The 27027-nt window shown below is 46.0% G+C and overlaps 1 protein-coding gene across 1 annotated transcript in view; it reads left to right on the top strand.

Annotated features, from left to right (window-relative positions):
* The window catches only part of kalrna (kalirin RhoGEF kinase a), a 1015085-nt gene that overhangs the window by 672776 nt on the left and 315282 nt on the right, over window positions 1–27027 (top strand). Inside the window, exons 27-29 of the mRNA XM_078552171.1 lie at window positions 11127–11216; window positions 14206–14298; window positions 15035–15146. Of these exons, the coding sequence (XP_078408297.1) occupies window positions 11127–11216; window positions 14206–14298; window positions 15035–15146 (295 nt within the window). The remainder of the gene's footprint in view (window positions 1–11126; window positions 11217–14205; window positions 14299–15034; window positions 15147–27027) is intronic.

Here is a 27027-nt window from a genome sequence, read left to right as displayed (position 1 = left end):
AGTTGCTAATTAATGACCCCTTAAGGGAGCGTTAAATGGCTGCAGGGCATCCAGTATCGGAGGGAGTGTGTTCTCTGCTGACTCTTCAGATGGCAGGAAGGAAAACACCACCATGCTAAAAATCCTGGCCATGGAGTCGGTAACTAGGTAATGGAGTTTGAACTAAGGACAGAACACAATGGGCAGAATCTTCTGGCTGGCGTGCGGGCGGTGGAGCCCGCATACCAGCGCTTAAAATGTCGTGCGCTGACGTTGCGCGAGCGTCCCGATGTCAGTGCGCGGCATCGCGATATTTCAGTCGGTGGGCGTGCTATGCAGTGGGGCGCGCACGTGCCATTAATTAAAGGCCTTGTTAAGGCCCTTAACTTGCCAATCATCGACGATTTTGAGGGGCCTGTGCGAACTTCGGCTTGGCGCATGGGCCCAACGGGCAGGCGGGTAGGTGATTTTTTTTACAAACCTCATCCAGTGGCGGGATGAGGTTTGATAGCAATTTTAAAAACGTTTAATAAAGTTTTTGTTTATTTCATTAACATGTCCCATCTTGTGTGACATTTTCACATGAGGGGGACACGTTAGTGAATATTTTGCGGTTCTATTTTTTATATTTGCCAGCCTTTCAGCCATCCCTCTGAGGCAGCACTTTGCCTCAGGGAGATGTGCGCTCTTTCACGCGCATGCACGAAAGAGCTCAATCTGACAGTTGGGGAACACCCCACCGCACAGGAAGCGCATAGCGCTTCCCGTCGGGCGGCCTGCTAAATTCTGCCCAATGACTTCAGCCTCCTCAACATTTATTTGGATGAAATTTCTGCTCATCCAGTAATGCATGTCAGAATTGCAGTCTGATAGTTTAACAACAGTGGATGAATTGAGAGAGGTGGTGTTAGGCAGAATTGGATGTCACAGCATGCCTGTGAAAACTAACACTGCTGCCAGAATTTTGACCTTGATGGGCGGGCATCACCGGCTCGGCGGCAGGCGGGCAGCCGAACTCTGCCGCCAAAACGGGGCCCGCCGCTATTTTGAGTGGGCGGGCCAATTAAGGCCCACCCAGCAGCCTGCCCAACGGGAAGCGCTATGCGCTTCCTGTGCAGGGGGTGGAGGGATTCCCCATCTGTCAAAGTGCGCTTTTTTGCGCATGTGCGCGAAAGAGCACCCTGCTCCCTGAGACTAAGTGCTGTCTCAGGGAGAGTGCTGAATGTTTAAAAAACTTGAAAAATAGAGAAAGAAACACATTATTAATATGTCCCCCTCATGTGACACTGTCACACAAGATGGGATGTGTTAATAAATATGAGTGAAACTTTAATAAACTTTTTAAAAACTGAGATGAAACCTCATCCCGCAAGTGAATGAGGTTTTATCTTTTTTCAGAAGCCCGCTGGGGCTCCTGGCCTGCCCGCCAGCCTTAGGGTTGGACAGGCAGGCCTTTCAATGAGCTTAATGATCCTGTCATTGGCCTCAATTGGCCATTGACAGGTCGGCGTGTGAACAGCTGATTTCGCTGTCCGCCCACATTCCTAAAAATTTAAATGGACCAGGATGACATCAGGGGCTCCTCCCGACATCATCCCGCATCATTTTCCCATCGGCGAGTGGGCCCCGCCCCAAATAGCCGATGGGAAAATTCTGGCCTGTGTTTTTGGTGATGTTGTAGAGGAGCAGCAATGTGGAAATGAAATAAGAGGGAACCAAGGATATAGATTGTTGGTGAACATCAGAAGAAGCAGTTCACGATTGTGAAGAGAAGCCATTGCAAGGGATACTCTGGCTGCAATCAGATAGTTTAGAAAGGAACCAGGCGGATGCAGTCTCAAACAGCAGGACAACAGTAGAGAGGCATTGGAGGAGAATGGTGTGGTAAACAGTGTCAGACAGGTTAAGAAGGAGGAGGAGGGGTAGTTTACCTTTATCATAGTCATATTGGATGTCACTTGTGACTTTAATAAAATCTGTATCGGTCCTGTGGCAAGGGCGGAAACTTGATTGAAGGGATTCAAACATGGAGTTCCCGGAAAGATTAGCATAAATTAGGGAGGCTAATTAATAATCCCATTGTAAAAGAGCTTCTAGGGAAGAGTGACCATAATATGATGGAATTTTACAATGGGCCTTAACTTCCTAGCTCCCCAGCATCAGATTGGGGCGGGGGGAGCTATCCCAAAGATACGCTGAGAAATCTTCTTTGGAAGTTCCCAGGTAAGGCTTGCATGGCAATTGCCCAGAAGTGCAAACTGCCCCTAGGCAATGGCCTTGCACTGGGAACCATCTGAAAATGCAATTTAAATCACAAACTTTGGATGGCTCCGACTGGGTTACACCAGTAGTTTCCCAGAAAAAGATAGAAAGATTAAAAGTACTTCTAACTTCTGGGCAGCTATTGCACAGAACCAGACCGACCCCCACGGGACTCCCCTCCCTTTCCCAACCACCAGGGGTCTCCCCTGGCTCTCTGACCTCTCTCTGACACCCTCCAACATGGGACTCCCCCATTCCCCCCTTAGTGGGGGGTGGGGGGAGACGGATACTCACCCCAACTACCACCCCCCCCCCCCCCCCCAACATGGGACTCTTCCATCCACCAAGAATCTCTGCCGACTGCACCCCCCTCCCCCAGGGATTTCCCCCACCTACCCGGGACTCCTCCCCCAGCCCGCGGCAGGCCCGACTCTCACCTACACAACCTGCACACCCCCTCCCCACCTTGAGGCGTGACCCCCCCCCACCCCCCCCGAGCCCCATCCCCCACCACCCACCACCCCAGCCCCAAGGCCTGACCCTCTCCCCTCCCACCTCCCCAGAAGAAAAATCAGGTAAGAAACTGAGCATGGAATGGCAATCCGACGTTGATTTCCACTCCGAGGAAATTCAGGCCCATTAAGTTAGAATGTGATGTATTTCAATCTGAAACTAGGGTCTTAAATCGAAATAAAGTGAACTATGAAGGTATGAGGGGAAAATTGGCTGTGGTAGATTGGGAAACTACATTAAAAGGTATGATGATAGATAAGCAATGGCTAGCATTTAAAGGATTAATACATGGTTTACAACAAATTTACATCCTTTTGAGGCACAAAAACCCTACAGGAAAGATGATCAAACCATGGCTAACAAGCGAAGTTAAAGATTCTATTAGATCAAAGGAAGAGATTTATAAAGTTACCACTTTATAAGCCTGAAGATTGGAAGCATTTCAGAATTCGGCAAAGGGGGACCAAGAAATTGATAAAGAAAAAGAGGAAATAGAATATGAAAGTAAACTAGCGAGAAACATAAAAACGGACTGTAAAAGCTTCTATAGGGATGTAAAAGGGAAAAGATTAGAAAAGACAAATGTGGGCCCATTACAGGCAGAGAAAGGAGAATTTATAATGGGGGAGTAAAGAAACGGCAGAGAACTAAACAAATATTTTGTATCTGTCTTCATGGAGGAAGATACAAAATATCTCCCAGGAATACCAGAGGAACTAAAAGAAATTAGTGGCTAAAAGCTACTGCGGATGCTGGAAATCCAAAACAAAAACAGAATTACCTGGAAAAACTCAGCAGGTCTGGCAGCATCGGTGGAGAAGAAATCAGTTAACGTTTCGAGTCCTCACGACCCTTCGGCAGAACTGAGTATAGTTAGGAGAGAGGTGAAATATAAGCTGGTCTAAGGTGGGGGGGTCGGGGGGAGAGAGAAGTTGAGGGTGGGGTGATTGTGGGGATAAGCAAGCAGTGATAGGAGCAGATAATCAAAATATGTCACAGACAAAAGGATCAAAGAGGTGTTGAAGGTGGTGATATTATCTAAGAAAAGTGCTAATTAAGAATGGAAGGCAGGACACTCAAGGTACAGCTCTAGTGGGGGTGGGGTGGAAAGACTAACAAAGTTTTAGTTTTAGATTTAAAAATAATGGAAATAGGTGGGAAAAGAAGAATCTATATAAATTATTGAAAAAAAAAGGGGGGAGGGGGGAGAAACGGGGTGGGGATGGGGGGAGTTGTTGAATTCAATATTCAGCCCGGAAGGCTGTAAAGTGCCTAGTCGGAAGATGAGGTGCTGTTCCTCCAGTTTGCGTTGGGCTTCACTGGAACAATGCAGCAAACCAAGGACAGACAAGGCAAGAGAACAGGGTGGAGTGTTAAAATGGCAAGCGACAGGGAGGTTTGGGTCTTTCTTGCGAACAGACCGCAGGTGTTCTGCAAAGCGGTCACCCAGTTTGCGTTTGGTCTCTCCAATGTAGAGGAGACCGCATTGGGAGCAACGAATGCAGTAGACTAAGTTAGGGGAAATGCAAGTGAAATGCTGCTTCACTTGAAAGGAGTGTTTGGGCCCTTGGACGGTGAGGAGAGAGGAAGTGAAGGGGCAGGTGTTGCATCTTCTGCGTGGGCATGGGGAGGTGCCATAGGTGGGGGTTGAGGTGTAGGGGGTGATGGAGGAGTGGACCAGGGTGTCCCAGAGGGAACGATCCCTACGGAATGACGCCAGGGGGGGTGAAGGGAAGATGTGTTTGGTGGTGGCATCATGCTGGAGTTGGCGGAAATGGCGGAGGATGATCCTTTGAATGCGGAGGCTGGTGGGGTGATAAGTGAGGACAAGGGGGACCCTATCATGTTTCTGGGAAGGAGGAGAAGGCGTGAGGGCAGATGCGTGGGAGATGGGCCGGACACGGTTGAGGGCCCTGTCAACCACCGTGGGTGGAAAACCTCGGTTAAGGAAGAAGGAGGACATATCAGAGGAGCTGTTTTTGAAGGTAGCGTCATCAGAACAGATGCGACGGAGGCGAAGGAACTGAGAGAATGGGTTGGAGTCCTTACAGGAAGCGGGGTGTGAAGAGCTGTAGTCGAGGTAGCTGTGGGAGTCGGTAGGCTTGTAATGGATATTGGTGGACAGTCTATCATCAGAAATTGAGACAGAGAGGTCAAGGAAGGGAAGAGAAGTGTCAGAGATGGACCATGTGAAAATGATGGAGGGGTGGAGATTGGAAGCAAAATTAGTAAATTTTTCCAGGTCCCGACGAGAGCATGAAGCAGCACCGAAGTAATCATCGATGTACTGGAGAAAGAGTTGTGGGAGGGGGCCGGAGTAGGACTGGAACAAGGAATGTTCCACATACCCCATAAAGAGACAGGCATAGCTGGGGCCCATGCGGGTACCCATAGCCACACCTTTTATTTGGAGGAAGTGAGAGGAGTTAAAGGAGAAATTGTTCAGTGTGAGAACAAGTTCAGCCAGACGGAGGAGAGTAGTGGTGGATGGGGATTGTTGGGGCCTCTGTTCAAGGAAGAAGCTAAGGGCCCTCATACCATCCTGGTGGGGGATGGAGGTGTAGAGGGATTGGACATCCATGGTGAAGAGGAAGCGGTTGGGGCCAGGGAACTGGAAATTGTTGATGTGACGTAAGGTGTCAGAGGAATCACGAATGTAGGTGGGAAGGGACTGGACAAGGCGAGAGAGAAGGGAGTCAAGATAACGAGAAATGAGTTCCGTGGGGCAGGAACAGGCTGACACGATCGGTCTGCCAGGACAGTTCTGTTTGTGGATTTTGGGTAGGAGGTAGAAGCAGGCCGTCCGAGATTGGGCGACTATCAAGTTGGAAGCTGTGGGAGGAAGATCTCCAGAGGAGATGAGGTCAGTGACAGTCCTGGAAACAATGGCTTGATGTTCTGTGGTGGGGTCATGGTCCAGGGAGAGGTAGGAGGAAGTGTCTGCGAGTTGACGCTCAGCCTCCGCGAGGTAGAGGTCAATGCGCCAGACAACAACAATACCACCCTTGTCAGCGGGTTTGATGACAATGTTGGGGTTGGACCTGAGAGAACGGAGTGCAGTAAGTTCAGAGAGAGACAGATTAGAATGGGTGAGAGGAGCAGAAAAATTGAGACGGCTAATGTCACGCCGACAGTTCTCAATGAAAAGATCAAGAGAAGGTAAGAATCCAGAGGGAGGGGTCCAGGTGGAGGGAGAATATTGGAGGTGAGTAAAAGGATCCGTTGAACGGGGAGAGGGCTCCTGCCCAAAGAAGTGAGCACGGAGACGAAGACGGCGGAAGAAGAGTTCAGCATCATGCCGAGCCCGAAATTCATTGAGATGAGGGCGTAGGGCGTACTCCTTTCAAGTGAAGCAGCATTTCACTTGCATTTCCCCTAACTTAGTCTACTGCATTCGTTGCTCCCAATGCGGTCTCCTCTACATTGGAGAGACCAAACGCAAACTGGGCAACCGCTTTGCAGAACACCTGCGGTCACCCACTAGAGCTGTACCTTGAGTGTCCTGCCTTCCATTCTTAATTAGCACTTTTCTTAGTTAATATCACCACCTTCAACACCTCTTTGATCCTTTTGTCTGTGACATATTTTGATTATCTGCTCCTATCACTGCTTGCTTATCCCCACAATCACCCCACCCTCAACTTCTCTCTCCCCCCACCCCCCCACCTTAGACCAGCTTATATTTCACCTCTCTCCTAACTATACTCAGTTCTGCCGAAGGGTCGTGAGGACTCGAAACGTTAACTGATTTCTTCTCCACCGATGCTGCCAGACCTGCTGAGTTTTTCCAGGTAATTCTGTTTTTGTAAAAGAAATTAGTATTAGTAAAAAGAGCAGACGGAGAAATTAATGGGACTGAAAGTTGATAAATCCCCTGGACCTGATGATCTACATCCAAGAGTGTTGAAAGAGGTGGCTATAGAGATAGTGGATGCATTGGTGATCATCTTCCAAAATTCTATAGATTCTGGAATAGATTGGAAGGTAGAAAATGTAACCCCACTATTTAAGAAAAGAGGGAAATAGAAAACAGGGAACTACAAACTGTTAGCCTGACATCAGTAGTTGGGAAAATGCTAGAATCTGTTATAAAGGATGTGGTAACTGGACACTTAGAAAAGTATGGTAGGATTGGGAAGAGTCAATGCGGATTTATGAAAGAGAAATCATGTTTGACAAACCTGTTGGAGTTTTTTGAGGATGTAACTAGCAGAATAGATGAGGGGTGACCAGTGGACATGATGCATTTGGCTTTTCAGGAGGCTTTTGTACAGGAGGTTAGTAAGCAAAATTAGAGCACATGGGATTGGGGTAATATACTGGTATGAATTGAGAATTGGTTAACAGATAGAAATCAAAGAGTAGGGATAAATGGATCATTTTCAGGTTGGCAGGCTGTGACTAGTGAGGTACCACAAGGATCAGTACTTGTGCTCCAGCTATTGACGTGTGAATATGACATGGGAACCAAATATAAAATTTCCAAGTTTGCTGATAACACGAAACTGGATGGGAATGTGAGTTGTGAGGAGCACGCAGAGGCTTGAAGGGGATTTAGACAGCCTAATTGAGTGGGAAAGGACATGGCAGATGGATTATAATGTGGAAAAATGTGAAATTGTCCACTTTGGTAGGAAAAACAGAAATGCGAAGCATTTTTTAAATGGTGAGAGATTGGGAAGTGTTGATGTCTAAAGGGACCTGGCTGTCCTTGTTTCATAAGTCACTGAAAGATAACATGCAGGTGCAGTAAGCAAGTAGGAGGGCAAATGGTAAGTTGGCCTTTATTGCAAGAGGATTTGAGTATAGGAGTAAAGAAGTCTTGCTGCAGTTGTATAGAGTCTTGATGAGACTGCACTTTTGCAGTATTTGCAGACCACAGTATTGTGTACAGTTTTGGTTTCCTTACCTAAGGAAGGATATACTTGCCATAGAGGGAGTGCAACAAAGGTTCACCAGGCTGATCCTTGGGATGGCGGGATTGTCCTATGAGGAGACAGTGAGGAGACTGGGCCTATATTCTCTAGAGTTTAGAAGAATGAGAGGTGATCTTATTGAAGCATACAAAATTCTTACAGTACTTGAAAGGCTAGATTCAGGAAGGATGTTTCCCCTGGCTGGTGGGGGTGATCAAGAACCAGGGACACAATCTTGGAATAAAAGGTAAGCCATTTAAGACTGAGATGAGGAGGAATTTCTTCACTCAGAGGGTAATGGATCTTTGGAATTCTCTACCCCAGAGGGCTGTGGAAGCACAGTCATGGAGTATATTCAAGTCAGAGATTGATAGATTTATAGATATTAAAGATATCAAGGGATATGGGGATAATGTGGGAAAATGGCATTGCGGTAGAAGATCGACCATGACCCAGCTGAATGGCAGAGACAGCTCAAGGGGCCGAATTGCCTATGCCTCTTCCTATTTCCTATCTTCCTTACATATCCAGGGACTTTGGAGAGGAAAGGGAAGTTGGAGATGGGAAGGTAGTTTGCAAGAACAGTGAGGTCAAGGATTTATTTTTGGGAAGGAGATGATGACAGCAGATTTAAACAAGACAGAGACAGTACCTGAAGAGGCAGAACTGTTAATGACATTGACTAACCTGGAAATCAGGAAGGGAAGTTGAGTGAACAGAAATTTAGAGGATTAGAGTCGAATAAACAGGAGGTGAGGCTCATGTACAAGATGAGCTCAGAGATGGCATGAGGGAATAGGAGAGAAACTAGAGAGAGATGGGAGTTCAGGGCTCTGGGTTTGGAGCTTTAGAGAAAGTTTGGCCCAGTGGGCTGGTAGAAGGGAAGGATGTAACAGAGGCAGTTGATCAGATGATCTCGCTCGTAGTGACATGAGCTCCTTGCACATTGTTGGAGGTGAGAGTAGTAGGAACTGGGGAGAGGGGTTTAAGTAGATGGTTTAAAGTAGAGAAAAGAAGCTGGGGATTATGTTTGAATTCTTGGATGATCCTGGATATTGAGCAATTTTAGCAACAAGAGCAGGACCCAATAGCGCTTAATGCAGTCCAGCCAGATCTGTTCGTGGATGACTAAACCAGTTATCCACCATATCCTTTTAAGCCTGCATCCCTTGAACTTAAGGGAGCAGAAATGAGAGCTATACCAGGGGGAGCTATCAGTGTGAGAAAGAGTGCTGGTTTTATTGGGGACTAGGGCATCAAAGGTGGAGGTAAGACAATGGTTGAGCAAAGCAATACTATCGTAGCAAAGGGAGTGCCAAAAGGCAAACAATTAGGATTTTGAAAATGTGATTGTAAATGAATTGGGGTGTAGTCCTTTCCAGGGTAAACACAGAAGGGGGTGGGGTTGGGGCAGGCCATGGAAGGAGTATATGAGTGGATACTATACAAGGAAGTAATCAGAGATGGCCTTATCTGTGATTGATACGATGAGACAAGCAAGAACACGAGCAAGGTGGCAAGGTCAAGGAGGTGGTATTTACTTTAGGGGGTGAGAAGTTTCCATAAAGAAAGAGAATAAGAGAGGATAAGAGGGCAGTGAATTAGAGGAGAGAGAGCATTATGAATTGAGATGGAAGTTGAAATCACCAAGGGTGAGAAGCCTTTTGGCGCAGAGGCTGGGGAGGAAAGCAGTGAAGCTGTCTTAGTTAAAAAATGCTTATTGTATTTAGGTGGCAGTAAAGAATGAGGATTTTAAATGAGAAGTGAGAGAGGTGGAGCAAAGCAAGATGCTCAAAGGAGAAGATAGTGCCAGAGGAGTTGGGGGTCAGGCCAAGGTGTGATTTGGTGATAAGAGGCATATTTCCACTGTGGCGATATTCAGCTAATTTATTTATATGATTATGTTAAAATTTTCTTCCATGTTAGTATTTATGGCTTTTACAACCATTCATCACGTAAAAGATTTTAGATGCCTCCAGGAGTTACCAATAGATTAGGCTGTGTATTTCTTCAGATTTCACAGATTAATAAACAAGCACTTGGTTTGTGTTTATTGAGATTGGTGAAATGACATGCTGCTGTTGCAAAATATCTGTCAAATGTTCATGAGCTAGTTGTCTGTTCAGAGATACTTGCTACATGGTGGCTGCAACATCCATATGTTTGTAGGAGAAGCACCAGTAATTTGAACAAGTTAATGTTTATTACCAATGACATACTCCAAACAGAATAATGATTTTGTGTCTTGTTTAATTCAAAATAGATAGACATTAAGTATTTTTTTAATGTAAATAGCTCTTAACACACAATTGTGAGTGCAGAAACTATAGGTACAAAGAGAAACTGAGATCATGGGCTGGATTTTGCTGAGTCAGGTTGACTTGGGAACTCTTTAAAAATATCGGTTGGATCCCAATTCTGAGATTCCTGACCCCATTCCAGGTGTTTCCAATTTTCGAGAGTGCCTTTCAAAGGTGCGGGCTGGTTCAGGTTTCAACAGACTAATGGATTTCTCGCCCTATTCATCGATGAGAGCCCAGAAATCCATTAGGCTGTTGAAACACTTGAGCCTGAGGGAAAACATTGCTTGATTGATAGCTCTAGCTGTCTGATCTATGTTGTCAATTCACAATGTTTATTTGCACAAGATAAAGAGGTTTCAAGTGCTTGGAGTTTCTGCTATTGATACTTTAAAGGGTCTGGATGATTAACACTTTTATAGAGCTGTAGTAAAAAGGAATTTTTTTTAAAGAAAGTAGAAAGTTATAACAATTTAAAAATCTTTTTAAAATACATCCTACTGTCACTATGGTGTTCATTGCTTCTATACAGTATATAGTGGGTGAATGGGCATGGAAGTGCAATAGCTAGGCATAGGGTGGTATGAGGGGCCATGGGAGTTGTTTGGGGGGCAAAGGTTGGCATGGGGTGCATGAGGAACCATAGGGTCTGGGGCATGAGGTGGCATGCATGGGGTGTGGTGAATGTGTTGGGGGTGAGGGGGTTTAGGGCTGGAGGGCCTTTCTGTTTTTATAACTGGGATGAAGTCGCACAGCATTGAGGCGGGCCTTTTAAACAGCCCACCTGCACACCCAGCAGTCCCTGTGGCTGTCTCCAAACTTTTTCCTAAGTTGGCTGGCCCGACTGCACCCCACAATCCTCCCCTAACCCCACAGCCCCCCGCAATGAAAATCCCGTTCTTGTGGGCACTTTCTCCTGAGGTGGATAGGCTGAGCTGGGAATTTTCCAGAATCCCACTAGCCCCCTTGAGGATAAAAATCCAGCCCCATATTATTAATGCAGTTTTGAGTGCTCTCCTCAGAAGTTGCATCTTACTGCAAATTAAGTAGATGTTCAGTTCGTTGTTTTGACTGCTTCTCAATATGATGCACACCTTAATGGTCCATTGTTCTCTTTTACAGTATCTAATATGTTGTTTGGTTTATTTCTGCACAGGCAGACAAATTCCAAATGTACGTCACGTACTGCAAAAATAAACCTGACTCTAGCCAGTTAATCTTAGAGCACGCAGGAGCCTTTTTTGATGTAAGTAGACTCTACTTTTGCTCCCCATACTAACACTTATTTTGGTTTACACAACAGGTAATCATGTAATTAGAGTTAGTATATGATGCAGAATTTCAAATCAAAATAGAGAAATAAGTGACAATTTTTGTTTCAATTACCATTACTACCTTAGGAGGCATTGAAGGATTTTTTTGTCAAAAGTCATTTAAGTCTTTGAGATGCAGGCATGTTAATTTCTGGGGATGTTCAAAATACAGGTCTCTTTGTTCACTAGGTGGTGTCATTCTTCATTACTAATATCTATCAAAACCAAGTTTCAGTTCCCATTCAAATTCAAATTAATTAGCAGTTTAAGCTGTTGTATTTACATTTTGTAAAATATTGTCAATTCTTGTATTTAGCAATTTCTGTGATTTCTGGCTTTACTTTCTTTCCTGTTTGTGAAAAATATTAAAATCTAAAAGCATTCCTGAAAACAAAGTTCTTCACATAGAGGCTGCTCACAGAGTACTCTCTTTGTGGAAGTCTTACCTGAGCTTATTTGTCTCCCTTAGGAAACCAAAGAGTGTTGCCTGGAGTCAGTGACAGTATAAATTGTTAGTAGTGCGTTTGAAGGAGTAGACTTGATGTGCTGAATGGTTTTTGCTGATTTTATACTTTGTAATACACTCTGATCTCAAAGTTGTTTATTTTTTTCAATTGTTTCTATCTGGTACTAATATGTGTTCAGAAACAAGACTCGGTGCTTGTTTAATCTTAAAGTATGATCAAAATGTGTATTGAAATCTCCAACTGTTGGTAAGTAACTACAATTTAAGCTGTTTTGCTTTTCTGCAACCTACATAAGGTGCTTTGTATTTGTTAAGCAAACTTCGCTGGTGAATAAATGTCCTCCCTGCTTGTGACAGAATGAGGCTACAGCCATTCTACCGCCAGGCTTCTTTAAGGAGCCACCAGCCAATTTCCCGCCCAATTTGGGCAAGAATTGAACAGGTAGCCACTACTGGCTTGTGGAAAACAGATGGCCCTTGGCTGTGTGCCCATACTCGGATAAGTGTAGGAACAGTGGAGTAGAGCCCTAAACAAGGCTTGCAAGGCCAGGAGGAGCACTTCTGCTCATTTTGTGTCCCATTCTTGGACACAAGGCAACCTTCAGCACATGAGCCAGATTAAACTCAAACACAGGCCACATGTTTGATGCTTGTGGCCTAATTAAATGCCCGGAAAGGCTTGAAGGGCTGAATGGCCAACTCCTGTTCCTATGCAACAGCAGCACTGAACTGCTGTCTGAACTTGAGGGATAACAATCATGGTCATTTTAACTATAGACAGGACAAATCGCAATGCAAAACCACAAAATTTCATGACCGGGGTCTTTGTTAAGTGTGAGAATCCTTATAAATGTTGAATTGCTGTGTCAGCAATGTCAAATTCTGCCATTTTTAAGTTTTTGGCACATGTCTTACTGCAATATTATTGTTACCTCCATGTATTTACAACTCCATTTTGAACCTAACCACTTCTTTTACTTCACCAAGGGAGAGAGTTGGCAGCCAGCACAATGGTAACATGTTGCCATGAGAAGAATGTAATACACTAGCTACTTCAATCGCCCACCATTTATCACAGTGGGAGTTTCCCCACAGCTGATGGCCAGTTGACAAATCAAGGGTTCATGTTCCACTATTTCCTATCCATTAAAATCCAGATTTTAGTCTAATGTAATACCTTTAAGATTAATTACGCAAAATCAAAAAATATTCTGGAAGCTTAAAACTGAAAAAGCAGGGAAGAAGAAATATATTTCATTCCATTAGTAATGCAGTGTTGATCCTTAAGCTGCAATGTCATAAGAAATAAGAGCAGGAGTAGACCATAGAGTTTCTCAAGCCTGTTCCGTCATTCAATAAGATGATGGTGGATATGATCCTGTCCCAACTCTTCTTTTTTGCCTGTTCCCCATAACCATTGATTCCTCTATATAGTTCAAGGATATTTCCCTCTCAGTCTTGAATATATTCAATGACTCATCCACCATTGCTCTCTGGGGTAGAGAACTTGAAAGATTCACAACCCTCTGAGAGACTAAATTTCTTCTCATGTCCCTCTTAATGAAGACCCCTTATTATGATATTATGCCCCTAGTTCTGGATTCCCTAAGAGGAAACATCCTCTCAGCACCTACCCTATTAAACCCCCTCAGAATTTCAATAAGATCATCTCTTCATTCCAGGAATCAACGCAGTGAACCTTCTCTGAACTGTCTCCCTCCTTAAACAAGGAGACCAAAACTGTATGCAGTACTCCAGATGTGATCTCACTAACACCCTGTAAAGCTGTAGCAAGACTTCCCCATTTTTATTCTCCATCCTCCTTGCAATAAAGGCCAACATTCCATTTGCCTTCCTAATTACTTGCTGTACCTGCATGATAACTTATTGTGATTCATGTATGAGGATATCCAGTACCTTCCGTACCACACAGCATTCTGTAGTCTCTCTGCATTTAAATAATATTTTGTTTTTCTGTTCTTCCTACCAAAGTGGACAACCTCACATTTTCCCACATTATTCTCCATCTGTCAGATTTTTGTCCACTCACTTATCTATCTATATTCCTTTGCAGACTCTGTGTCCTCCTTACAACTTGCTTTCCTTACAATCTTTTATCGACAGCAAATTTGGCTAGATACACTCGATCCCTCCAAGTCATTAATATAGACTGTAAATAGTTGAAGCCCCAGTACTGATCCTTGTGGCACCCCACTAATTACAGTTTGTCAACCTGAAAATGATCCATTTATCCTGACTCTCTGTTTTCTGTTAGTTAGTGTATCTTCTATCTGTGCTAATATATTACCCCACTCTTTACTTACTGTCTTATCTTTTTTTTGTCTTGAGTAAAAACATTACTTCATACACTAATTGGTAGTGGCATAAAATTGATACATTTATTTAAGCAATTTGAATTTAAGTCATCATTCTGTATTTTATGAATTCTTTTGCAGGAAATTCAACAGAGGCATGGTTTGGCCAATTCAATTTCGTCCTATCTAATTAAACCTGTTCAGAGAATCACTAAGTACCAGCTCCTACTGAAGGTATGAAAAGCTCCCAATATTTCCTCAATGCACATCCATCAGAATGAAGCAAAGAGCTGCCTTACATCATAGAATCATAAAAATGACAACACTGACAGCAATATAGAGTAGCAAGTTCTCACCCCTTTGTCCAGACCTCATAGTGGAATTGTACTTTTCTATCAAGCCTTCCATAACCTATTCCAGCTTCCAAGAGTCATAGTTCTTGGGCTCCAATTTTTTTCACAACATACTGCATTTTCCGACTTCACCCAGTACCAGACTGATAGTCTTCTAAATTGTTCTAAAACTTCAACTATACCACCATAAAACAGAATTATCACTGTTTTAAGCAGTTTGTGTACAGTACTGTGTGTTAGTGGGTTGGGGCCAGGATGGAGGTCATAGCCTGAGTATCAGTCACAGCTTCAGGTTTGCAAGAAAAACACACATGTTCAAAGTTGGACAATGTAATCTGGTAAAAATGTGACTAGGGAGTAGGGGCAACTACAGTTCATAAGCCGGAAATGAGAGAAGATTCCTCAACCATGAGTACTAAATCCTTCTATTCCTCCACTAGCAACACATGCAACTTCACTAATTCTGGATAGTTTATTGAATTCTCAGTAATGGCTCTATTTGAATGATTAAAAGGATGAAGGGCAGGTAGAAAACATTTTGTAGAAAGGCCTTTAGAAATTAAATACCGAACTGTTTTTAATTTGATATATAGGATGTTTAATGTTTCTATCATTAGGAACTTTTGACATGTTGTGAGGAAGGCAAAGGGGAATTAAAAGATGGTCTTGAAGTGATGCTTAATGTACCCAAGAAAGCCAATGACGCGATGCATGTCAGCATGCTGGAAGGTAAGACTGCAAAAACGAATGACTCTGTTGCCAGTCCCACGGTAAATGAAGTCACATTTCATATAGTTTGTCAACGATGACAATTAGTATTTATACAGTGCCTTTTGAACTGCTCAGTTTCTTCAGAATCCACATTTATATTATCTTCAGGAACATTACTGCCCAGTTACTATAAAGTTTTTTAATGTGAACAGTTGTATTTATGGATGTAAACTTGTATGGCCTATGTATAGAATGGAATATAGTTTAATTCTGCAGGACCAGTCTGTTGGGTGTAAATCCGGAAAGTCCAGGTAAAATTTAATCAGCCTGGTTACCAGGTGCAGGGATCGCAATGCATGGTAACCTTATGGCTGATGGAAGTGATGCAGGCAGCTCACATACTTTGTGTTGTCTGCTGACTTTCATGTCAGCAGGCCACTGCTGAAACTCTTTCGAGTTATCAACAGTCACAGATTGCAACTCGTTCGAGTACAATCACAGTTCTTGGTTTCCGGGAGTGGGACATGAACCCACAACCCTCTGATTCAAAGGTGAGGGTGCTATGAACTGAGCCACAGCTGAACGTGCTGCTGACTGGCTGCACGCTCAACAAGGTGCTTAACTTTGAGCATGGCTAGCAACAATTAAAGCTAGCCTGCACCTTTGAAAGGCAGGTGTATTTGTGCTCTAGCGACTCATTCAACTGGCTGTTAATGACACGTTAGGAGCAGAAAGAAAGCAGAGTAATGGAGCAATAGGTCAGAGAGAGGGTTCATAGGCTCTCTGATGCCGTGTTGGAGGCCTATGTGAAGGAAGTGGATAAGAAGAGAGAAGTGATCTTTTGGCAAGGGGCCAGGAGGCCCTCTGGACAAACACCACAAAGGCATTGGGAGCAGAAAGCCACAGAAGTTACTGTCAGGTGTCTCACCTGAGTGGTCAAGTTCAGTGAATGCATCTTCAAATGCCACATTCTCCTAATCACACCTCCAGTCTCATTCACTGCTCAAAGTGCCACATCCCTATCACTCACTCATCAACAATCTCTAGCAGTCGGGATTCATGCCTAACATTCATATGTTCCACCTCGCCCTCACACCTATGACTGTTGCAAGTCTCATACCCACATCTTGCATCTCCCACATACTGCCAGCTATTCAGCATATTACCCAAACACATTACAATACACTCAGTGTCATTCTTCCCACTCTCTTGCAGGCTGAGAAGTCACATAATAGGAGGGAGCAGCAGCAAACCGGTGGGGGACAGGCATGGCTGCAGCTCCTCCTCTCCTGGGAGGAGATGGTACTTGGCATTATTAGCGCAGCTGTTACAGAAGTTGTGACAATGGGCATCGCTGGTGCCACCCAGGATGATGGTATGTTCCTGCCTTATCCATTTTCTGAAATTCTTCACCCTCATCCTGCAATCTGGTATGACGTACAAGTGCAGATGGTATAACCATATACCTCTTGCTTTCTTCCCCACACCTCTTCCCTCATTCCAACTCTCCTCTTGTGCATTTATGTTTTCAGCTACGCAGGATCTGCTGCCAGGCCAGCCAGTGGAACCTGACAATGAAGGTCTAGAGGAAGATTGCACCTCTGATGAAACAAAATTGTCACTTGATCTAATACTCACAGTCACCAACTCAGATAATGGTACTGTTTCTAATTTAGAGGGGAGTATAGAACTGAGATCTGTAGATGAAGAGTCACTGGACAAAATTGGGCATCAGCCAGATCAGGAGGAGAGGATAACATGTGTGTTGGCTCCCTGGAGGACACGGTCGCAGATGAGTTTTGCTGCAGAAGATTCAGATGAGGACATCAATGTGTGGTGTAAAGGAAAATGCTGATGAACCTGCACAGAAATCCTTGGTACGTGATAGACTTGCCAGAGAACTTACTATCATCATCAAGGAACATGGAAAAGTCTGGCTCCAACTCACCAAGGCTCCTTCAACAGCACTTTCCAAGACTGCAATCTCTACCACCTAGAAGGACAAGAGTAGCAGATGTATGGGAACACCACCACCTGCAAGTTCCCCTCCAAACTACACACCATCCTGAGTTGAAGCTCTCTCACTGTTCCTTCACTGTCGTTGGATAAAGATCCATGAACTCCCTGCCCAACAGCACTGTCAGTGTACCTACACCACACAGACTGCAGCAGTTCAAGAAGGCAGCTCACCACCTTCTCAAGAACAAATAGGGATAGGTAATAAGTGTAGTGATGTAGTGATCTCTGCATCCCAAGGATGAATAAAAAATTCTTTGCATAGACCCTCATATTGAGCTAGAACCCATCCTTTCCAACGAGGAAGTGGTGGCCAGCTCCATGAGATCACTTGTGGGCTCAGCTTTGCTGCAGAATCTGGCTAATACCTCAGCTTCCATTTTAGCACAGGCTGAAAGCACACAATGCAGTGGATTCTAAGACTGAACCATGAGACCTCTGCTTGTTGCCAAGCAAGCCCAGCTTGATGACATCTTGGCTACAGATATCAGTGCTCAAAGGTGTTTCAGTCTCTCACAGCTGTCCAGCAGTCAGTGCTCCAGCAGATTACTAGGATTGCCAAGGCACTCCCCCGAGGGAGTTGCACTGGTTTAGCGGAGCATGAACTTTCAGGATGACAGCATTCATCTTCTCACCACTGCTGCTCTGCCAATGTCCAGCTTTTGCCTGGGAGCCAGCCAGTTCAGACTGCTGCCACCTATGCCGAGATGGTGCAGTATGAACTTGGGCCCTCAAAGCCCAGAGCCGGTCAAAGATGCCCTACAAGGCCATTCACAGACTTCCCCAGTGAATAGCAGCAGCTTTCTACCTACCATGCTGCAACCACTGGGATTGCACTGTGTAAGAGCACTAGGACATGCAAAGGCACCCGCAAGATAGGCATTAAGGAAAAGCACAAGGCTTAATATTTATATGGATTATTGAAAATGTTGTTGGATGAATTTAGTATGGCATGGTTGCTTTGTGCTGTATTTTATTTCAGGATTGTGCCCTAGAGGATGCTGTGATGGTCCATAACAGAGGGGTGGTAAGGTGGGGTAATATTGAGCATTGGGAATCTGAGGGTTTATTTGAGGGAAATGGAGTCTGATGAAACCTTACTGAACAGCACATTCAGAACTCTGATATGTTGGCTGTCTCCTCCCTTCCTCCTCCTCCTCCTGAGGTGGTCAATAAAGCTCTAGTGGCAAAGGCTGTGTCCTCATGATGAACAAGTTTTGGAGGACACACCAGGCCTCCACAAATTGGGAAGCTTGTTCCATTGGGTACTGAAGGGGACCCCCTGAGCAATAAAGGCAAAGGAACCAATGTTTAGGATGCTAATGGTCTATTCCACTCCTAGTTGAATGGTTAATTGCCATTGCCAAAGGCTAATGGTTCTCATTGTAGGAGCGCTGTATTGACATGAGGTCAGGTGGCAGAGGGGAATCATTAGCCAAATATAAAGTGAATAGCCCTTCTCACCAAGCAGCCACCCTCTGGTTCGTCATGGTGGTCAAAGACAGCTGGAGCAGCTGACTGGTGCATCATGGCTCCTGCCAGATTAGTGGGCATCCACAAACTTGATGGTCTCGGCATGGTCACACACTAACTACACATTCAGCGAGTGGTAAGCCATGTGGTTTTAGTACATCTCCCCATTGAAATGCGGTGTCCATAGGTCATGTGTGCAGTCAATGGCTCCCTACACCATTCCCACCGTAGCTGCAGGTCCAATTTCAGAAGATGGTACAGTTCTGTAACCACCTCCTTGGTGAAGCGCTGCCACTGCAGAGACTACTCCTGGCTGAGGTGGAGGTAGGAGAAGTGTTCTTTGGAGACCCTAGGATTGGTAAGGCCTCCTACTGAGAGCCCTCATCCCTCTACAAGCAGCTTAACCTTTCTGCTGTCTCTGCTCCATCACCCTGTAATGCTGTAGCCCAAAATTGCAGCTCAAGGTGAACTGCAACTATTGCCCCTAGATTAGAAGCAACTGGTGTGCTCAAGACACCTTTCAACTCTTTCCAAAGGCACTACTCCCTGCTAACTAACAAAACATCTATCAAATCCTCCGACAACAAAGTACTTCCAATAACTCTGCAGCAGCAAATAGATGGTCAAGAGCTTCTCATCTGAACACTGAATGGTGATACTTTTAAATAGTGTTGATGGGGAATCGCTTGTGCAACTAAACAAAGGTTCAGCTGTCCATTTTTGAGAGAAGGTATTAATTGGAATGATGAGGTCCAAAATGGCAGATCGGGTGCCCAATCAGAATTAGACGCTGACTGACGTCATGATCTTCCTGTTCTGCATGCTTCTGGTGTGCAGATAGGACATCCACACTATCACTCCCCATAGCATGGCAATTGGCATGAAGCAAGCCAGGAATTGTCAGGAGGGAACCCCTAGCCAATTTTTTCATTACTTAGCTCCCGTGGCACTGAAACCAGTGGTGCTATGGAGCCAAATTTTGCAGCCCAGATCTGTAGACTAATCTGACCTCACTTCCACTGTCACTCAACACATTTCAGCTGAATTTGAAAAGAAATAAATGTTACTCAATATTTCATTAATTCACAATTCAAAACAACAAATATCAATAAACACAGCAACCATCAAAAACTCATGCTATACATTAATAAACAATGTAATTCATTAAATTGTGATATTTAAAGCAAGAGTTTGATCAGTTTCCTTGGTATGTCCAGGAAGAACAGGGAAACATGAAATAGAGTGGTCAGTAATTTCTCTCATTTCAGTTAGCTGTGGGACTCAGCTCTTCAATCAGCAAGCAGAGAAAGCGAAGTTCCACACATGACTGCTGTTTGTGTGCCTTGTCAATCTCCACAGCCTTCTGATGAATCTGATCAAATTTTAAATAGGATTATGTAACAAATTTAAAGAGTTGATCAAAATTTACTAGAAACTTTAGGCTGCTGCAAATTATTATGAAGTCCATTATTTTAAAGTTTTGTTCAACTTACACTTCGTGGCAGACACCATACACTTTTTAATTGCATTTAAAACAACTTGTTTCAACTTGTATATTTACTTAAATGGTCAAAATTTGAAAAAGCCAGTCCAACAACCTTTCTATTTTCCTGATGAAGAAACATCAACAAAATGGTACAATTTCCATAATGATGCATAAAAAAAACCTGAGGCATGCAGCCTCATTAAAATATTTAAATGAGCTGCCCTCCTTGAAATCTGGGCCAGAATTTTGCCATTGGCATGCGGGGGTGGGCCCCGCACGCCCGCACGTAAATGATGCGCAATGACGTCAGGTGAGCGTCCCGACGTCACCGTGCACCATCATGATATTTTGTTGGGTGGGCGCGTATTGATCTCCGATGCACGCCTGCATTAACGGGCCACTTAAGGCCCTTGAGGCACCAATCAACGGCGATTTTTCAGTGCCCGTAAAATCTTCAGGTCGGTGCACGGGTGGAAGGGGCAGGCGGATAGGATACATTTGTATAAACCTCACCCACGGGCCGGATAAGAGGGGTTAGAGGGATCGCGAGTGTGCTGTGTCACATATTGATTTTTCAAAGTTACTGATACTTGCCTGTGTGATCTGCAATACTTCAAAACGCACACCAGCTGCTTGGTCTGGACGCACAACCTTCAGGTCAGTACTCTGCAGTAAGGAATCTTTTTTGGGCCTGCAGGTTTCAGGAAGCCTTCCCTTAGCCTGGGAATTGGAGCTGAACTCTCCACGATAGACACCTCCTCTGAGGAGGAAGGGAGGGCTAGAAGGGGGAGGAGGCCAGGAGTGCACATTCAGCCTCCAGGAGAGCCACCTTTGGGAGGACGGGTGCAGGCACAAGGGGTGCAGGGCCAAGAGGTAGTCAAGGCGGAAGGGGCCTCAGAAGACATCGCAATCCTGCTGCCAGGGTATACAGGTGGCGAAGCAACTACCTCAATCTGCCTGAGGTGCAGTGCCGAAGGAGGCTCCATCACTCAAGGGAGACAGTCAACTATATCGGTCAGATGATTGGGCCTGAGATCTCTGCGAACTGTGTGGGTGGACACCCCATGCCAGAGGCTCTAAAGGTCGCTGCCCTCAACTTCAATGCCTCTGGCTCCTTCCAGGGGTCGGTGGGTGATCTTTGCAGTGTCTCCCAATCAGCTGTCCTCACTTGTGACAAGCATGTTACAGATGCTCTGTTCAGTCGCGCATTGACCTTTATCTGTTGGGACCAAGCCAGCCAGTCACAGCAAGCAGAGGCTTCATGGCAATTGCTGGCTTCCCCCGCGTCCAGGGTACTATAGACTGCACACATGTGGCCATCAAGGCGCCAGCAGGTGAGCCCGGTGGCTTCATCAACAGGAAGGACTTCCACTCCATGAATGTGCAGATAGTGTGTGATCACAGGATGCTGATTCTACAAGTCTGTGCAAGGTACCCAGGCAGCTCCCACGACACCTATATCCTCAGACACTCCCAGGTGCCGGGACTCTTCAGTGCCCTGGCCCGGCTGGATGGATGGCTGCTGGGTGACAAGGGCTACCCCCTCAGAAGGTGGCTCATGACGCCTCTCTGCCATCCAAGATTAGAAGCTGAGCAGCGGTACAATAGGAACCACACCTCCACAAGGGCTGTGGTGGAGAGAGCCATTGGTCTTCTCAAGATGCGCTTCCGATGCCTGGACTGCTTAGGGCACCCCAGTACCCCCCAATTCATGTGTCGCTGATAGTGGTTGCATGCTGCACTCTCCACAATCTTGCACTGGAAAGGGGGGACGCTGTGGACGATGAAGATGTAGACACAATGGCTATGGCTGCACATGATGAGTCCAACAGTGAGTCTGAGGATGAGCGTGCACAGGGAAATGCTGAGGGGGTAGACAATGACCCGGGCATGCTCCAGGGAGGCAGGGACACCTCGGAGGCTACTTTAATCCAATGAACCTTCAGCTAGCACACCACATATGGACAAGCCTGGGCTGCAGACTCCATACTCGATACCTAAGTGCAAAATCTACCTGGAAAGAAACATTAACTAAGGGCCTTGTTAATAAAGCTGAATGTCCCACAAATCACTCATAACATTTTTAGAAACCATCCACCTGCAGAAGAAAAGAGGCATACTCAGCCATGATGACATGTCTGAATTTAACATTACAACCAAAGGAACTTAAGAAAACAAAATGACAAAGATGTTAAAAATCACACCAACTCATAAAGACCTCATTGCGGGCCAACACAAAAGCACCAGTGATAAACTCGTAATGTGCCTAAGGTGCTTTATGTTTACATTTTCGGGTGCTACGTCTTGGTGCTGACCCTTCACTGGGAGTGGCATCTGAGACAGCCTGCTCATTCCACTATCCTGTTGGCCTCGATGAACTTGGCGGTTGTCCTCTGGCCCGTGGAGCCTGTGCTGGCCCTGCCTGGAAGGGAGCTGCCAGTTCCACAGCTGGCATCTCCCCAGTTGTCGCAGCCTCACCAGATGCAACAGTCTCTGGCAGAGGGGTGGAGGAGCTGCCGCTCTCATCCGGAGCACCCTGAGAGGAGCCCACAGAGACGACAGGCCGCTTCGGAACTCACCATGGATGGATGGGCACCGAGCTGGGAAACTTGATGCCCAGACGATCTCCCACATTGGCAATGACCATCTGAGGTCAATGCCGATGTGAGGGCTTGCTGGTCTGAGCGCATCCCCAGGAAGCCCTGATTGGTTTCCTGGAGGAGCCTGTCCACGAGAGTCGCCACTCTCTCCATGGGGGACGCATGGCGCTCGGCCATGAGGCTCATTGCTTCGGCGATAGTCCGCGTAGACTCCTCCACCACGGACACCAAGCCTAGCATATCCTCATGTATCTCCACCAGATGCTCCTGCACACCCTGCCGCATTTCCTGCATTTGCTGCATTGCGGACGACTCCAGAGGCACATCATCAGGCACCGACTGGGCATGTGCTTGGACCCCTGCAATCCTCCTGCTGGCGCCATGGGCAGGCTCTGTCTCTGCCAGCTCCTCCAGGGACTGTGAAGTCCTGTGCCTCAGGACACTAGCCGATGTTCTAATTCCCACTGAGGTGCTAGTATCTGCGCTGGTGCCTGCCTGACAGAAATGGTGTGACGCTGGTGAGTCCGTGACTTCAGGGCCCTCAGGTGTGAGAGGGGGCCTCTGCTGCTCTTCCTCCCGGCCCTGCTCTGCTGATGCTGAAAGGAAGAACAGGGTCATTGGATCAGGTAACGTGGAGACAATGTCAGTGTGCATCCCTGTCCCCCGGATCATTATGCGCTCATCCTTCCATAAGCAATGGTCAATCCATGTTGCAAACTTCAATCACTGAACATTCAGTACTGCCATGGCTGTTGGGAGAACAATGGTGACCTCACTGCTGGACATACATTCCTGCCCGTGGCACCCCAGCCTCACTGACATCGGTGGACCCGGGCACATGACGCCCCTCCAAATCTAGGGCCTCCTGCTCGGAGCGGCTGAAAATCGTCAACTGGGCCGGCCCGCCACCAGTCCTCACCTGCCCAGCGGCATGATGTGCATTCTTCTCCTGTAAAGGAGAGAACAGCATTGATTAGTGCTACTTGTATCTGGACTCTCTTCATGGACAGCCCACCCCAACCAGAGTGGGACATTGCAGGGCTCCAGTGCCTACTCAACCTGCTGCTGCTGAACACTCACACAAAGATGCTAGCCACCCCCTTGGCCGAATGCTGCCTACGTCACATTAGGCACCACATGGTCTAACCTTCCATAGCAAGGAGGCGCAAGCATGTGGAACACAGAGGACAGCAGATCAATTGGTGCCACACCACCTTGAAGTTCCCCTCCCAGTATGTCATCACCCTGATTTTGACATGCCCTGGAGTTCCAGCACTGCACCTAGGTGCAGGTCCTTCAGATTGCCCCCTAAACAGTAATGTGAGTCTCAGTGTACCACATGCTGCGAGTGCAGAACCCATCTCTTCGCCACCCTCTCAGGTGACCTCGGCATGGGCAATACCTGCTGGCCCACCCAGCAAAGGACATATGCCGTCAATAATTCAATGCAGTCACTACACTCAGACTTGGGGGGTGGCGCCAGGGGGGAAAGCCTACCTGCTGGGTCAAGTGACCAATGCCAACATGGTATCCACCCTTCCTGAGCGCAACAGTTTGTTGAAGCGCTTGTAACACTGGATTCAGGTGCGCCGCACCACGTCGCGGGAGCTCACCACCTCCGCCACCTCCTCCCAGGCACGTTTGGTCATGTGGGCGGGCATCCTCCTCCCATCCTGCAGTGCGAGGACCTCCCGCCGTGCTGCCATCTCCTCGAGGGCAGCAAGGCAATGATCAGAAAAACGAGGGGCACTGTGCCCCCCTGCCCTACCCTCCTGCCTGGCTTGCTCACCAGCAGCACTCTGGGGTGCCCTTCCACTGGCCATTCTTCTCTGCCTTTGAAAGGCTGCAGCAACTTTCTAAAACAGGCCACCAGGTCACCATTGGACCCGGCAGTCATTACAGTCTTGCCGCTGCCTGCCCACTCCCGCTGTCCCCGGGAGCCGCGATTCATGCCTTAATTGGCCCGCCCACATAAAATGACGGTGCAGACCCGATCGCGGGTGGCAATTGGGTCCATGCCCGCCCACGCCTGTTCCCGCACCGCCCAACCAACAGGCAAAAAATTCTGCCCCTGCATCTGTTCTGTATCAGTTAGAAGCAGGTTAGGTCCAGGTTTGAGATTTTTAATATTTTTAATGTATCATCCTAACTGACCCAAATCCAACCATTTTTGGTTATGTCTTTGTTTAAGTGACTCAAATCATAAACACTGCATTAGTTAAAAGATTACATTTCTACAAATCCATATTTAAATCATGATTACGTTTTAACCAGTATGGTTGCAATTTATCTATTTCTTACAATTTAACTATAGATAGAAGTTTAATATTTCGTAAACCCTGACTTTCAATTAATTCAATTTTAAAATTAATGTTGAATAAATCCTTGCATAAAAGCATACCTATCCTGGGCAATTTGGAGATGATGAGGCTAAGCGGAACAAGCTGGAGTGTCAAAAACTTCAAATTGCTGGTTTAATCATTAGGTGTAATTGCCATCAGGTTGTATTTTGTGTTTTGAATTATACAGATATAATGAATAAGATGTAATGACTAAACCACAGACTAAATTTAATATTTGGGCACATCTGATCAAAAGACAACTACTTTCCAGATTAGGTACCAGAATCGTTATTTTTTTGTCAAGTAGTTTCTGACTTGATCAATAACCTTGCAAACTATTTCTGTAGGCCAAAATGTACCTTTCTGGCTTTGGTGGCATGTAACAATTGTTTTGCTGTTTGTAATAGTATTGCAGCTTTCCGGAGTGTAGTGTTGACTTTAAATACGTGTACACTGCAGTCTGCACAATAAGCTGGATATTGAGTGCAGAAGAATTAAATAAAAGCAGAATACTGCGGATATCTGAAATAAAAACAAAGTGGTGGAAAACTCAACAGGCCTGGCAGCATCTGTGGAGAGAGAAACAGAGTCCAGTAGATCTTGAGAACAAGAAGAATTAAAGTTATTTAAAACAAGCTGTCCATAATTATCAATGACAAACGTTGCATGAGCTACAAAGATAGCAGCTTGCAGTGGCTTCCCTTGGTGAATTGATGTTGTCTGTGTGGTGTCGCTGGAAGTGTTCTACACAAATAAATTTCTCCTCCTGTAATGTTCACAAGATCATTTGCTATTGCTAGCTGGTGTCCTTTTCAGTATGCAATGGTCCAAATCTTCCGATCTCTGGATAGTCAGAGACCAAACCCAGAAGATGCTCTATGGGACCACTCAAAAGTCCCAACACAAAGACTCCGTGGGAATTTGCCCAGGAAGTTTGATGGGCAAGTCCCCTGCTCCCCGGGACACTCCAAAAAAGTCTCCAACTCTGAGTTAGAGTTAGAGACTTTGGAAGGTTCCAACTCCTTTACCTAGATAGTTATCCAGGAAATGTTAGACAGAAAAAAAAATTCTAACACCTGGCTAACCATAAATTGACCCCACACTCCCCCCGCACCCCCCAACCCCCAAGCCAACCTCTGACCTAACCTGACTAGCCCCCGACCTGACTAGCCTCCACAATCTGACTCCCCCACCATATGACTCCCCCCACAACACTGGACCTGACTAGCCCCTGGCCTGACAACCCAAACCCCCAACCCAAATAGCCACCACTGCCTGACTCCCACCCCAACCCGACCTTTTTAGCTTCCACCACCTGACTTCCCACCCCACCCCGATCCAACGTGACCAGCCCCCACCACCTGACGCCCCCCCAACCCAACCTGACTAGCCCCTGACTTGACAACCTCTCCCAACCTGACTATCCCCCTGCCCACCTACCTACTCACCCACGTGCCACCCTATCCACCTGCTGCCCTACCCAGCTGCCATCCACCCAACTACCACCCTATCACCTCACCCACCTGCCACCCTACCCTCTTAACCACATACCTTCTCTCCGTAGCTTTTCAAAGAAGCTGTGGGACATTCAAACTCTTCTACTTACAGGATAAGGAAGCTAGTCTTCCCCAATGCTCCAAAGCTATGAAGAAGGTCTTTGAGGAATTGTACGCTCTGCATTTCTGGAGAAGCCAGGACCAGGAGTCTCGGCCAGAAATGTTGTGCTCTGGTGTGGTGGATTAAAATTAGAGCAGAGTGGCAATACAATGGTGATTGCCACTCCTCAGAAGATTCAGGCCAATAAAAAGCTAGATAAAGCCAAAATAGTAATGAAAATCCTGAATAGTTCCCCCTCTAGATGATACATCACTCAGGCTTGCCAATTTGCTGTCGTTCACCTGATAAATTTTAATCTTTAGACAACTCGGTCTCAGCAGACATCAGTAGGAAAGACTGCAAGTGCTGGAACTGGGCATAAAAGC

The sequence above is a fragment of the Cetorhinus maximus genome, chromosome 11 (assembly GCF_964194155.1).
Source record: "Cetorhinus maximus chromosome 11, sCetMax3.hap1.1, whole genome shotgun sequence".
NCBI classification, from domain to species: domain Eukaryota; kingdom Metazoa; phylum Chordata; class Chondrichthyes; order Lamniformes; family Cetorhinidae; genus Cetorhinus; species Cetorhinus maximus.
The sequence above is the reverse complement of the archived record's forward strand: the minus strand, read 5'-3'. Positions and strand labels throughout refer to the sequence as shown.